Source organism: Gavialis gangeticus, unplaced genomic scaffold (genome assembly GCF_001723915.1).
Source record: "Gavialis gangeticus isolate Ggan-Ray unplaced genomic scaffold, GavGan_comp1, whole genome shotgun sequence".
NCBI classification, from domain to species: domain Eukaryota; kingdom Metazoa; phylum Chordata; order Crocodylia; family Gavialidae; genus Gavialis; species Gavialis gangeticus.
In genome coordinates, this window is record NW_017729016.1 from 2,222,422 (window position 1) to 2,236,221 (window position 13,800).

Here is a 13,800-nt window from a genome sequence, read left to right on the forward strand (position 1 = left end):
GAGCTGAGGAAAATAAAGAACCTTAATGGAAACGTGAATGAAAACATCCACTTTGAACAGGCCGTCTTCGCCTGGTGGGAACTTTCCAATGGAAGGGTTGGCTTGGGGACACCAAGTGGTCATTCATTCCACTTGGGAGTGTTGTGCAATTAGGGGCAAATCCCAGTCCCAGTTCTGTGACCTGGAGGGTCTTGGCGCTGTGCTCTCCCTTGGACTGGGAGAGCCATGGGGGTATGAGGTGGTAGTGGAGCCATGGCCTTTATCTGGAGTGCCATGGTCCAGATCTTGCTGCTGGTTACATGGGCACCGTCCTGGGATTGAATGTTGATGCCCCACCCTGAGCAAACCATGATGTGGGCCAGCAGCACACTGGCATCAGGTCCTGCCCAGCTCGGTATGAACCTGGCATGCTCCCTTCATCCCTATTGTACTGGGAGCACAAGAACACCTTGGGGCCCTGCCTGGCTCAGTACAGATGGCGTAATGCTGGGACCGGCTCTTTGGAAAACAGGAGGCAGATCTTGATGCTCAGCAGTAGTTCTCAACCTTTTGTTGGACTCAATACAGCCCCCGTTACACTCAAGGCAGCCCTTGGAAAATGCCGGCTCTTTGCTTTCGCTCATCTTTTGATGACAGAAAAATAACAGAGCAGTTTTGTTGCAAAGAACTCAGAAAGGCTGCAGCAGGGCTGAATGCTTGGGATGCTCTGGATTCCTGTTGGAAATCTCTGGGTTCATCTCCTAAATCATGTGTAGGTGTTTGCACACCGAACCATGCTAATAGCGTGGCAGCCTTGAAAGGATCTCACAGAGCCCCTGCGCCATTGAGGAACACATAAAAGGTTTATCAGTTTTCTGTTTGTTCTCAGGCCGCAGGGAAAGTAGAACAGTTCTCATTAGAGCTTGATGGCGGGCTGGGTGGTGATCACCTCCATTGCCTCCCTGGTACCAAACCTGTGCCAGACTGATCCAGAAGCAGGTCACCCGTATTTCTCCAGGGCCAAATGTGGAGTGAGCTGCCATGGGGTTAGGGTGCTTTCATCCTCCCAACACTAATACCAGGTGACAGTTCCCACATGACTATGCTTGATGCTTTGTTTGTGGGAAGTGTTCCAGCGAGGTGAAGGGAAGAAGTTGTCAAGTGGAGCTGACTGGTTGGGCCTGGGTGGCTGCGGGCAGAGAGGAAGCGTCAGCACTTGGAGGTGAAGGCCGGTGGTATCCGCTCCCCTTGCCATCACTGGCCTAGCTCGTGTCTCCATCACCCAGACCAAGCCAGGTGTGACCGTGTAGGAAGATGCCAAATGCTGGGGTGTCTTTGTGCTGAGCTCCTGGGGTGGGTGATAGAGCCATCCAGGCTGGCAGGGGGGTCTTCCCATGGCATTTCTGGCTGACTTGAGGCCTGATTCCCTGTGAGGTTGGCACAGGGAGATATAAGCTACCCCTTCCTCTTCCCTTCTGACTGTGGATACATCCCCACTACAGTGAGAGCAGCTCATTAGACCCACCCCAGCCCATGTTCATCCCAGCTTGGGCACTGAGAGCAGTGTAGTTGCAGCGACACAGTGCTCTCAGTGGCATGCACAGCTGGGTAAGTCCCCAGGCAGGGAGCTGAGCTGTGCCATGGCTAGCCTGCTACCTGGGCAGGCTGGTTTGAAGGAACCACATTTCCATGAGCTGCAGTCACAGCAGTGCTCAGGCAATGCTCATGTGGATCCCATCTGCCTGAGATCCCCTTCCACCCCCATGCACTCTCCCGCACACGTGAGGCTTCCAGCTCATGGCCTGCTGCCCTGACATGGACAGCCCGGAGCTCAGAAGCGTTCGGCAGCACCTGGCAAGGAGTGGCATCTTGGCAGCCCTTTCAAAGGTGATGTGGGTGCCAAAGGAACAAATCCAGTCAAGTAACAGGCAGAGTGCCGCCAGCATCCACCCCTTTCTACATTACTGCATTGCTCACGTGTGCCTTGGGGGCTGGGGCGGCATGGAAAGATGGCAAGTGGGTGTGCTGAGCTGGTAAAATGGAGGAAAAACAGAGGTCCAGCTGCGTCTTCATGCTCAGGATGGCCCTGCACGGCCCTTCGGCCTTTTCTAGGTGTCGGGTGAGCTGTTGCTCTGCTCCCAGAGCTCTGGGTCTGTGCAAGGGCATGAAATGTCCGCAGCTCAGTGTGACTGGAAATCAATGACTTCTGCCCCATCTGCTGTGCCAAGTGCTCCCTCTCCTTGAAGCACCAGCTGATGGGACCTGTTGAACTCAGGCCCTGCTCTGTAGGTCCTTCACCCCTCTTTTAGGAGGGGTGAGAAACATTTGAGTTAGCAGCCCTGAGTTTTCTTCCTGCTTATCCCCCCTCAGGGTCCAGCATGGTGAATGGCCATTAGAGCTCCCTTCTCCTAGTCCTCTAACAGGATGAATGTCAGCCATGCTGTGAGCTGGCATCTCTGGCTTATTGCAGGCACATCAGGCGCTCTCTGCTTGCGCTGCAGCACGGGGAAGAAGTTGCCATGCTCAAGTTTGCTCTGGTTTGGCTGTTCCCCACTACCCCTGTTCATAGGATAAAGAGAAGTGCAGCCTCTAGCCTGGTCCCCACGCACCGCCCAGCACCCTCACAGAGCCTCATTCAGACACGTCTGCGTTTTGTTTCACGCAGACTGACCTGTACTCCGGGGCCCTGTTTGTGCAAGTCTGCCTGGGCTGGAACCTCTACCTCTCCACCGTCCTGATGCTGGTGGTCACGGCTCTCTACACCATTGCAGGTGCGTTGCTCAGTGGCTGGCGGAGAGAGGGGAGGCTGGTGCAGAGCAGAAAGTGAGCTGCGTTTTGGCCCCCCCTGTATCTTGTGGCCATACTTGTGAGCCTGGTGAACTGGAGTGCTTGTGTGACGACCGCACGATGGGGCTCTTAACTTCTGGGAGCTCATTCTCTCTCCAGTGTGTGCTTTAATGTCCCTCTCCCATAAAATCATAGAAAATTAGGGCTGGAAGGGACCTCAGGAGGTCATCTGGTCCAACCCTCCTGCTCAAAGCAGGACCAGCCCCAGTTATATGTGTACATCCCCAAGTGCGTACAGCCATATGAGTAATATCCATCATGGAGACTTTCCTGTTTTTTGGTTCGTAACAGGGTCTCGCAGCTTATCCCAGGGACCCCAGCTAACACACTTACCCACCAGCTGCCCTGCTTACGATAGTCCTTAATGGTCTTTGTCTGTGGAGCTCTTCACCAGTGTTAACCAGTTCATCCTCAGAAACCCTCATCTCAGCAAGATCAGGAATAAGTTGAATTATTTCTGTTCTATTGATGGAGCCGCTACAGTTGTTTTTCCAATGATTCATGGAGTGCGGAGGTGTTGGGTTCAGAGCTGGGATTAGGAGTCGTGTCTTCCTTGTTCTCAGTCCCATGCTTGGACCCTTTGTTGGCCTCTCAATTATTGCCATCAGTGGCGTGTTCCCTTCTTCGTCAGCTCCCGTGGGTGCACCCAGTGTACGATTTGGCCTGGGACCTTCCCCTGTCAGTCAGACCGATGCACCTTTTTGGTACCTCCAAGCTGTGGTGGATTCTGTGACTCTAGTCTCAAGCAAATCGCTTGCATTTTTTTTTTTCTCCTGCCTACAAAAGCACATGGTTTTGCCGGGAATTTTACCCCGGGTTCAGGGACTGGGTGCGGCCCCTGACTCACGGAGCCATGAGAACATTTCTAAAAAACCAGGTCATCAAATCGGATGTTGCCGATTGTCTGAAACCCAGAAGGACCTGGCTGTGAGTCACTTGCCCGGGTTGCAGTTGGTTCATTTGTTGAACCATTTTCTTTACGGCTCAGCTCCTTTTTAAGCCCTTGTTTTCCATGAGCTGAATAACTCTGCTGTCATGAGGTGAGCTGTCTTGCATCAACAGCAAGGATGAAAAAGGACCGGTTGGCAAAGAGGGGAAGAAAGGGCTGAATTGACAAGGGCTCAACTCAACTACATGACTAATAGGGGCCCTGTTGAATGGGCAAGGTTGGGGTGGGTATAAGCTTCAGGGAGGGTGAGGAATTGCCCAAGGGAGCCTGAGGGGGAGAGATGGGACAACGGGGTGATGTTAATTAGAGGAAGGAAATAAAGGGCTTGGTAACATAAGCATTTGGGCTGGAAGAGGGTGAGCAAGGGGATGTGGGAGGAGCCCATCTGCTGGAATATTTTAAAATGGGGCAAAGAAAGAAGGTCTTAACGTGGAGTCTTTGGGCTGAAAAGGACCTTGAGATCATCGAATCCAACCACAAGCCCAGCAAAAAGCTCCTGCTTTGCTGGCTGAAGCACGTGTCCCTACTATGCCCCTGAGTCTCTCCTCCTGCCTCCCAACCCTGTGTGCTGAAGGCTGGAGACTTCTGCCCGGTGCAGATGACTAGGCCTGGTGCTGCCCCTGCCTCGTGCCTGGAAGTCCAGCGACCTTGTGCCCTGCGCTCTGGGGCCCAGCCCGGCCGCCACCTTGAATCGTGGCCTCTCTGGTTCCTCGAAGCCATTCCCCTCCCCCTTCACCTCACGCCTGTGATCCCCTCGCTGCACAGAAGTGAACGGAGCTGGTCCTCCTGTTTTCCTTCAGTAAAGGCCTTTCCAGGCCCTGTCCTCGTTGGGAAGCCTGTGGTGGGTTGTGGGGGGCAATAACCCACAGAAACATCTCCATAAGAACCATTAGCTTTATTGTACAGTTACTGCAAAGCCCATTCCTGGCCCAGTCCTGACCGAGACCCTGACGCTGTGCCTGGTTCTCTCGCGCAGGTGGCCTGGCGGCCGTCATCTACACCGATGCGCTGCAGACCCTCATCATGGTCATTGGCGCGGTCACCTTGGCTGTGAAAGGTAAACCCCCGGCATCCCCTTTTCACTGATATAAATTAAAATCCCCCACAGGCTGTGATGGTGCCTAGGCTTCTTGCCAGCCCTCGGCCTAGGGGTGCAGTCCATCACTAGCGACCTTCCTGCTCTTTCATCCATACCGCCAGCCCTCCGGAGTATCCCTGCAATTTGAGTTGTAGGGAAACCTGGAGTCAGACGTTGCTCCAGGGAATTCCCAGCTGTTGCCTGTTTGGTGTTGGCTGGTGGGACCTGAGCCAGGGAGCAGCTTCCTTGAGGGACACGCACGCAGCCACAGCCAAGGCAGAAGTGTCACCCTCCCACGGGGCTGCCCTCATGTCATTTCGTTAAGTAATGGATGTAAGGATGCTGGTCTCTGTCGGGCCTTAAAGGCTTTAGCCTCACAACATCCCTGTGAGGTAGGGAAGTGTCATTGCTCTCCCGGCACAGAGGTGACCGAGGCCTGGAGCGCGCCCAACTCCGAAGTCAGGCCCCTTCGTCGCTCACCTGGCGGCCAACGTGCTGGGCACCCACCGCATGCAGCAGAGCTGGCTGAGGCACCCAAGCTTGAAAGAGGTTTGACCCAAGTGCCTTGCACAGGGTTTCTCAAGGAGGAAGAGGAGCCAGATCTGCTGCTGCAGCAGCGCTTTGTACATGCGGCGCCCATTGCTGGCTGGCCCGTTTCCCACGCAGCATATGTACGCAGATAACATGTAAGGCCAGCAATAGGAGAGGCCTTCGTGTTACCAGACGTGGAAGGACTATTCCCAACAGGTAGGGAATAGGAATAAAGCACCCAAGCCAGAACTGAGCCAAGCAAAAGGAGGCAGGCCTGCGTCTGCTGTTAGAAGTGGCTGAGGATGCACCCCGATGGAGAAGTCGGAGCTGGGGGTGCCCCTGTATTGCTCAGTGGCAACAAAGGAGGTTCTTCAAGGCTAGTGGCCACCAGCGGGATCATGGCGGAGGAACAGCAGGAAGGCCTGTGTAAAGCTAATACTCATCCAAGTCACCCCTGCACGTGCTGTAGCTCTTTGCCTCTCTGTAATGACTAGATCATGCCAGGGGGGTGAGTCCAGGGCTATTGCCATGGGAGAGGTGCCTGCTCTTTGTTCTGACGCCAGAGGTTCAGTCCCATTGGGATGTGGCACAAATGCTACACGCCAGGGTCCTTTGTCTCAGAAGAGGCTGTGGATCTGGTGCGCCTCTTTGGGCTGTGGACCTGATTTGCTTCCCCTCTCACAGCCACCTCTGCCGTGACGCACTGTCTAAGTGCCGTAGCAGTCCAGGAGGAGACAGCCAGGGCTCGGCTCTGGGATTGCTCTCGGCAGCGCCAGGGCTGGCTCACGTGTGCCAGGCCTGCTCAGCCCCTCAGCACTGGCTGGGATGGAGCTTGCCTCTGCCCGCAGGTGAGAACAAACGTGCTGTCGTGCCCACGCCCTTGTTGTGGCTCAGTTACCATGGCACGTTAGGATCATTCAGCACTTTTGGCATTTGCCACCCTGACATGCACCTGGGGGCACTTGCTAGCGTGGGTATGGGGGCCAGGGGCTTCACAGCCTCCTTCCCTGCAGCTGCTCTTCTTACCCAGCCTGCCTCTGGTTGCAAAGGCAGGTGTCAGCACTTGCAAAACCATGCCCTTGTATCCCCTGCAGGCCCCAGTAACCTAAATACATCTGCGTTCCTCCTCTTGTGATTCGGCATTCGCTAGCTGCCCCTCCACTATTAGAGTGCTCGACACCTGTGCGAACCCAGGGATCAGGTGTGCCTCTACCAGCCATGCAGGGAAGGTGGCCAGTGCTCCTGGCATGGGTTCAGGATGAGTTTGCAATTCCAGGTTTTGTCTGAAATAAGATGAGCCTATTTTCAGAGCGGTGCATTGCAGCTGCATGCGAGATGGCTGAAGTCCCCATCCCTGAACACGTCCCCCTGGGATGACATTGGGCAGGAGATGATGATCATTGATCACAAAGCTGGAAGCTGGTTACGTGGTGGGCGGATTGAAAGGGAAGGGGTCCAGGGAGGCCTCTGGGGAAGAATCATGCTTATTTGGGGGGTGAGATCTTACAAAAAAGACCATAACAGATTCAAGCCCCAGATGGAGGTCAGGACTCTGGTCTCCCCATCCCTGCTTTGGGGAATTTGCCTTGGTCTCTTGCAAAGATAGATGCCACTGGCAAACTTCAGCTTTGCCTTTTGAGCACCTCCCAGCTCTAGGGTCTTTGCATCTGAGGTCTGGTGCAGGTCTGTCTCTCAGGGTGAAGCCCATTCAGAGATCCCCATGCTGCAGGAGACCCTAGGGAGTCTGTGCTCATGGCTGTCATGTTACCTGATGGTGACACTTTCAGTAACTGAGAGCACCAGGCTGGGAACTCATAGAGCCCAGGCTGAATGCTCTTCTGAGCCAAAGTGTCAGGACCCCGGAGCTGCGTAGCTACCTGGGCAGCCCCAGCAGATGCCAGGCCCTTCATCTCACTCTCAAGATCAGCTGCGGTCCAGAGGATCGCTGCATGGGCTGGTAACCAGTTCACTTGGCACTGGGATTTTGGGGCTACCTGGGGCTGTCTGCTGTTCCTTGCATTTTGGATGGGCACTTAAGAACAGTGCCCAAGTAGACACCATCCCAGTGAAGGCCAGTCTCACAGAGGTGCCCCCTTAGATGGCACAGGAGGGACTACAGACAAGAGGGGAAATGCCTGTGCAGCACTTGCCCAGCAGCCAAAGACCCGAGGTCATCCCAGAGCTCCCAGACTTGGAGCAGAGCTGGGGCCAGCTCCAGGCCCAGCTCTGATTCTCGCTGAGCAGCAGAACCATGGAGCAGAGGAAAAGCCTGAGAGGCAAAGCCCAGAGGCTTCCCTGCCCCACCCAGCCTATTCATCCGGCTGTGCTGGAAGCCGCCCTTCTTGCATGTCTGGGCTTGGGCTTGCCCAGCCCTTGATAACGGGGTTGCTTCCTCCACCCAGCCCACTGTTCCCCTCCACTCCGGCACCCTCCTCCCCTCTGGTAATGGCTCATGGTGAGTATGTGGTGCCAACACACCTGCCGTGCCCAGGCTGAGAGCTGCCAGGCCAGGCAGCCGTGTGTGCAGATCAGCTATGCAGAAAAGGTTGGGGGAGACAGAGAGGCTGATGACCAGTATTTTCTTCCCTTCCTCTGGAAACCAGGTGTGTTGCCTTCCCAGAGGAGCTGGGGCCAGATTCTCCTCCCAGTTACACTAGCCAAACTCCCCAGCTTTAATGGAGCTGCGCTGGTGCAACTGCAAGCAGCATCCAGTGTCCATCCTGCCCTTCCCTCTCCAGCGCAAAGAAGAGCACTGAGCCTGGATACCTGGCAGCATCACATGCGGCTGCAAAGGGCAGTACAGTGTACAGCTTGTAGCTGTTGTAAAGCTGCAAGGTAGCTGCCACAGCAGGTCTCACTGTGGGAGAGGTGTGGAGCCGGTGGGCAGCAATGGGAGCAGAGCGCTTGTGTGCGCTTTCCTGTTTATACAGCCGGGCTGACTTGGTCTTGCCTGCCTGTGGCATGCAACGAGCTGTAGGGCTTGCATCCTTTTCACAGGCCTGACGCCACTTCCCATAAACCCTGAGGATGTGAGTTGTTATTGCGCTTGTTTGCAGCTGCCCAACTATGGTGATGGGGCCTGGGAAAAACATCCTGCCTCAGAGCCAGCAGCATCTCAGCCTGTCATAGGTCATGCCAGCTCCTGCCATCACCTGCCCCTTACATTTCCTCAGGGCTGCCCCAGCTCCCCGAGAACCTTTGTGCTTTAATACAAGCAATGCTTTTTACAGTACAGAAGCAGGAAAGGGGTCATTCCCAGGAGCCCCTGGGACATAGGGTATATCCTGAGAGAGAGCAGCAGTCTAATAGGACCAGCTGTGCAAAGTGGTCCTGGAAGAGCTTCTCTTTTAAATAAGAATATGGTGCCATCTGACAAGGGGAGGGCATTGTAGTGGTTCTGCCTCTCAGGGAAGCAGAGCAGGGAGGGAGGGCATGTTCTCAAGGGGCCATTTGTGATGGTTTTCAGCTGATCTACTCAGTAACTGCATTTCAGTTTGCCCTGATCAGCCTCCCTCCTTTTGTTTCCTTCCAGCGTTCGGTGAGATCGGGGGGTACCAGAACCTAGAAGAAGCTTATCTAAAGGCAGTCCCAGCCAAAATCATCCCCAATACCACATGCCACCTGCCCAGAGCTGATGCCATGCACCTCTTCCGAGATCCGGTCTCCGGGGATCTGCCCTGGACTGGCATGACGTTTGGGCTGTCTGTCTTGGCCACATGGTACTGGTGCACTGACCAGGTAAATGGAAACAGATTCCCCTCCCCCATGTAACGCGGCACCCCTCTGCAGGCCGTGCCCCCGGTGCCAGGCTTTGAAATACTTGCACTAGATGGTCCACTCGATGCTACCTACTTGTTCTTGTGGCTCCTAGTCCCTTGGGGCTTCTGCTTGGGGTCAGTGGCAGCCCACGGGCCTCCCCCTGCCCTGTTCTTGAGGTGCTTGGTCTGCGACAGTTTGGATAAGGGGATGCCAAGGGGAGTCCTCACTTCATCCTCCATCCTCTGGCATCCTGGGAGCAAGGGCAGGGTTTTGCCAGTGCCTCTGGGGTGGCTTTGAGAGAGGTGGTTGTTGCTGGAGCCGAAGCGTTTGCTTTGCCAGTACAGCCGGTTGCCTGGGGCCGCAGGGGTCTTTTCAACCTCAGGTCCTTTGCTGGCTCCTGGAGTTTTCTCCTGTCTCGTCGAGGGGATGCTCTCCTTGCCCCGTCCTGTGCATGCCGGGTTTCTGGATCTGTAGGGGAAGAGGTGTGGTCCCTGTTTGTGAGAGGAGGGTGGGGTGCACAGAGAGACAACAGCATTGGTGTGATCACAGTCAGCTGTACATATACTCTCCCTGAAGTTCCTCTGCATTAGTGGTTCTCAACATTTTCAGTTTCAAGGCACCCCCTTGTTAGACTTAAGCGCCCCCCTCCCCAAATAATGCCAGCTCTCAGCTTTCACTCCTTTCCTACTGAAAAATAATAGAACAATTCATCCTGGGAAGACCCTGGTAGGCCATAATGTTTCTGGCACTCTGGATTCCTACGTGAAATCTCTGGCTCGTGTAGGTGATATTTTGTGGTGCTGTTAAAAGGATCTTGTGGCACCCTGGTTGACAATCGCTGCGCTGTATAGTTTACTTGCATGCTACCTGTCCCATTCCTCCTTCAGGATTCCCCAGCTAGATTTTTTCCTCGGTTTGGGGCAGTTAGCAAGAGAACGACTTGAGCCTTCACCCAGTTTTTCTGGTCGCTGCACCTGTGATTACTTGTCTTCTGGTAAAACAGGCTCTTTCCCCTGGAAGCTCCCAGCATTACCTAGGACCCCGTGGGCACCCTGCCGTCCTGCCTGCGTACAGCTGCCTGACCACTCACTGTGATCCTCTATGTGGCCATTTCAGGTCAGCAGTGGGTTAAGGCAGGTCCATCCCCTCACGGACGTAGCATGTAGGCTTAGAGTGGGCCTGGGCTTGTTAGTACTAGTCCAGTCCTTACATGGCTCTGCCCACCAGATATCTGCCTCCTTTTTGGGGTGACTGCCCCATGTCGGCATACCCAGGTTAGCTCTGACCCAGCCGGCTCAGGGCTTGTCTGTGACACGGAGCCTCTGCTGCTATCACGCATTTTGTGACGGCGCAACATGCACCATCAAAGGGGGTTTCTGTCCCGGAAGCTTTCCTACCTCCTGCAGCGACTCAAGATAAGGTGGTGGACTGTCTCTCCTCTGGGCACAGCTGTGTCCAGTTTGGGGCCTCACTGGCACCCCTCATGCACCTAGCACAGTGCTGGAGCACAGACCCCAGTGGTTGGGGGGCTGGAGCTGTCCAGGCTACAGCAAAGGCATCTCAAGCCCACCTGAGACCAGGGTATGTGCTCCTTGCCTGTAGCCTTAATAGCTACAGCTGTGCGGCTGCAGGAAAACTGGCTCAAGGATGCCCATGTGGGCTGTGGTCACACCCCTGATGGCACTGTCTTTGTTTCCATTCTGTTAGGTGAATACCCTGATGCCCCCCTACCATCATGACCTTGTTGTGGACTCCCACACACTGAGGCCTGGTCTAGACTGGGAAGGTTGAGTCTGACCTACTGAATTATGCTCCATGGAGTGTAGGCAAGGGTTAGGCCAGTTTAAGTGCCCTACATTGCATGAATCAACTCAATTGAGTTAAATGGGCCCATAACCAGGCTGCTGGGAGCCTCTCCGCAGCCACTGCTCTCAAATGGCTCTCAAGGGGCCATATTCTCCTGACATCCACCAGTTTTTGTCACTGGCACCTTTGAGAAAATCCTTTCACATCAGAATCCCTCTGCTCCCAGCAGTGGCAGCATTTCATGGCTGCTTCACCTGATGAAGGCAATGCAAGACAGGGCCCTGAGTCCTGGGGGGTCCCTCTTGGATTGCCAAGCACTTGCATGTTAGGACACTTGGAGGTGGATCCGTGCAAAATAAACCATCCCAGGGAGGTGCCCAAGGCAGGGGCGAGAAGGCCGCAAGCAGGTTGGGGCACTGGATGGCACTGACAAATATTTAGATAATGCAGATGGGTCGCTGGCATCCTAGGCAATGAGCCATGCCACCCTCAGCAAACAGGTCCTCCCGCATGAGTCTCTGAGCTCATGAACGTGGCATGCTAGCTTACTGCAGGGCAGCTCTTCAGTCGGTGTTCTGCACTTTCCAGGGCCAAGGCCCACCACTGTGGTGCCCGGCGACCTCGCAGCATGTCTGCCCTCACCACAGCCCCAAGTTTGGGGCTGCCCAGTGCGTGGGTGGGGAGGTTCAGGGATTTCACATAGGAAGTCTGGCAGAGCAGGAACTGAACCTCTGTTCCTCTGTGCTTTGCTCAAAGCCTTGTCTGCTTGTGTCCCAAGCCCTACCCTGTGCTGGTGGGGTGATTGCCACTGCAAGTGCCTGTGCACCCCTGGACTGAAGGGAGGGTGGCAGGGGAGCTGAGCTGGTTTGTATCCCTGGCTTTGCTCAGAGACATTGGCTGAGATGCTTAACTTCCCCGCCTTGGTTTCCCCGTCTCTGCATGGTCCTGTGCATGTGAGGCTGCATGCACAGGGTCTGCCCGGGGTCTTGGGATCAATGCTTTGTGAGTCTCTCTTGTGCTGTCTCCTCCTACATCCATTGCAGCCAGTACCAGCAGATTCTCCCAGTTTTGGGGACTCTCAGCATTTTCAGGCTGTGTGAATAGGGCAGACAGGTCACACCAGGCCAAATTAGGGACAGGTGCGGACTCCTGTCATCCACACACTCACGGCAAGCCCTGCTGTTTGCTCACCATAGGCTGGACTGTGGTGGTTTCACTTACCCATGGTTTGCTTGGGAAGCTGGGTGCATGTACAAGAGGGATTACCTGATGTGGGTGTCTGCTGGAGCAGATGACTGGATTTGGTGACCCCAGAGGTCCGTTCCAGTCCCAGCTTCCTCTGTGCCCCGATTTCACACTCATTGGTTTAGACCAGAGCAGACACTAGCTTCCCGCTTGCTCTGATACAGGGCACAGCTTGCAGGGACCACAGGCCCCGGCTTGTCCCACTCTTTCTTCCTCTCAATGGAAGGCATGTTGAGAGCTGAAGTCTCCAGGGACTTTTACCAAGGGAGGTGTGAGGCTTCTCTAGTGGAAAGGAAGGAGGGAGCAATTCCTGTCTGGACAGGCCTGCAGGATATAAGGCCCTGAGCTGCATTTGGGTCAGGCACTGACTGTCCCCAGGTGTTTGGGATGTGAACTCAGGTGCACTTGAGCAGGGACAGAAACCCAGGCCTGGCTGCAGCCATTGGGAGCTGCTCATGTTTCCCTTCCTCTCGCACTTCTGCAGGTCATTGTTCAGAGGTCTCTCTCTGCCAAGAACCTGAACCACGCCAAGGCCGGCTCCATCCTGGCCAGCTACTTGAAAATGCTGCCTCTGGTTGTTATCATCATGCCTGGGATGATCAGTCGGGTGCTGTACCCAGGTAAGGCACAGGACTGGCCCTGGCAGGGTTTAACAGTGCCTGTCACTAAGCAAAAGCCACTGGCCTTCAGAGGGGGCTGAAGCAAAATGCAGGAAGGATGGGGGCAGTGGGGCGAGTCGGCTCTGAACTATCGGGCTGCTTTTCACAGATGCCAAACACCCCGGGGGCACTCCTCAAACAATGTGGGATTTTCCTGAGGGTCCTTGACCAAAAACCCTTTCCCACTTCCTCGCCTGTGCTGTTACTCCTGGGCTGCTCTCCTCTACCCCATAGACAGCTGCAGTGCTCTGGTGCTGTGTGCATAGCTAGTGAAGTGCTTTGAGAACAGGAAAGGGTGTTATGCTGTAGTAAGAGATGGACTGAGGGCTTGCTGTTTACAGCCCAGGTGAGGTCTAGGCTGGACTGATGGGATGGTACAGAGTTACCCACCAACGGCTTCAGCCTGGCGAGAGCTGTTACACACACAAGAAAATACCCTGTGTGTGTTTGCATCAGCGGAGGTTTCTTTTGTTTTCCTCTCAATGACGGCCTGCTACGCAGGTGCCTTTTGTAGTAGGGCTCATGTAAGCTATTGCTAGAATACAAACATTCCCACCCAGTTTGCATAGTGCTGTATCTGGGCAGCTGGGTCAGTGTATCAAAGGCTTGGCCATGCCCAGCTTTGCTAGATTTTGCTGGCTGCATTGACACTCTCTGAGTGAAACGGCCTTGGCCTTTTGGCTCAGAATCCTCCTGGGGGGAAGAGAGAACAAGTGATGCTGTGTCTGGGCTGGTGAATCTCATTTTCTGTTGGCACAGATGCCAGCTTCCCAGAGGGCCAGGTCCTTGGCTGGGGGGGATGGAAACGGCTCTATTAATGGAGCCTCTTTGTTTTCCATCAGCTTTGATTGGGTCGTGATGGTCTGGACCTATTGAGAGCTGGGGCATGGAGGTGCAGCGGAGACCAGGTGCCCGAGCTTCTGGAGAATGAAATGGTGGGCCTGTTT

The 13,800-nt window shown here is 54.9% G+C and overlaps 2 protein-coding genes across 6 annotated transcripts in view; one reads left to right on the plus strand and one right to left on the minus strand.

Annotated features, from left to right (window-relative positions):
- The window catches only part of SLC5A10 (solute carrier family 5 member 10), a 75,205-nt gene that overhangs the window by 9,677 nt on the left and 51,728 nt on the right, over positions 1–13,800 (plus strand). For both annotated transcript variants that reach the window (XM_019512687.1, XM_019512688.1), the window contains exons 6-9: positions 2,645–2,750; positions 4,752–4,832; positions 8,917–9,122; positions 12,679–12,814. In XM_019512687.1, coding sequence (XP_019368232.1) covers positions 2,645–2,750; positions 4,752–4,832; positions 8,917–9,122; positions 12,679–12,814 — 529 coding nt within the window. The remainder of the gene's footprint in view (positions 1–2,644; positions 2,751–4,751; positions 4,833–8,916; positions 9,123–12,678; positions 12,815–13,800) is intronic.
- The window catches only part of FAM83G (family with sequence similarity 83 member G), a 36,940-nt gene continuing 32,289 nt past the window's right edge, over positions 9,150–13,800 (minus strand). Inside the window, exon 5 of one of the 4 annotated variants that reach the window (XM_019512684.1) lies at positions 9,150–9,611. In XM_019512684.1, coding sequence (XP_019368229.1) covers positions 9,233–9,611 — 379 coding nt within the window. In that variant the 3' untranslated portion in view covers positions 9,150–9,232. Of the gene's footprint in view, positions 9,635–13,800 lie in introns of all 4 variants that reach the window. The other 3 variants (XM_019512683.1, XM_019512685.1, XM_019512686.1) reach the window with 3 other exon arrangements.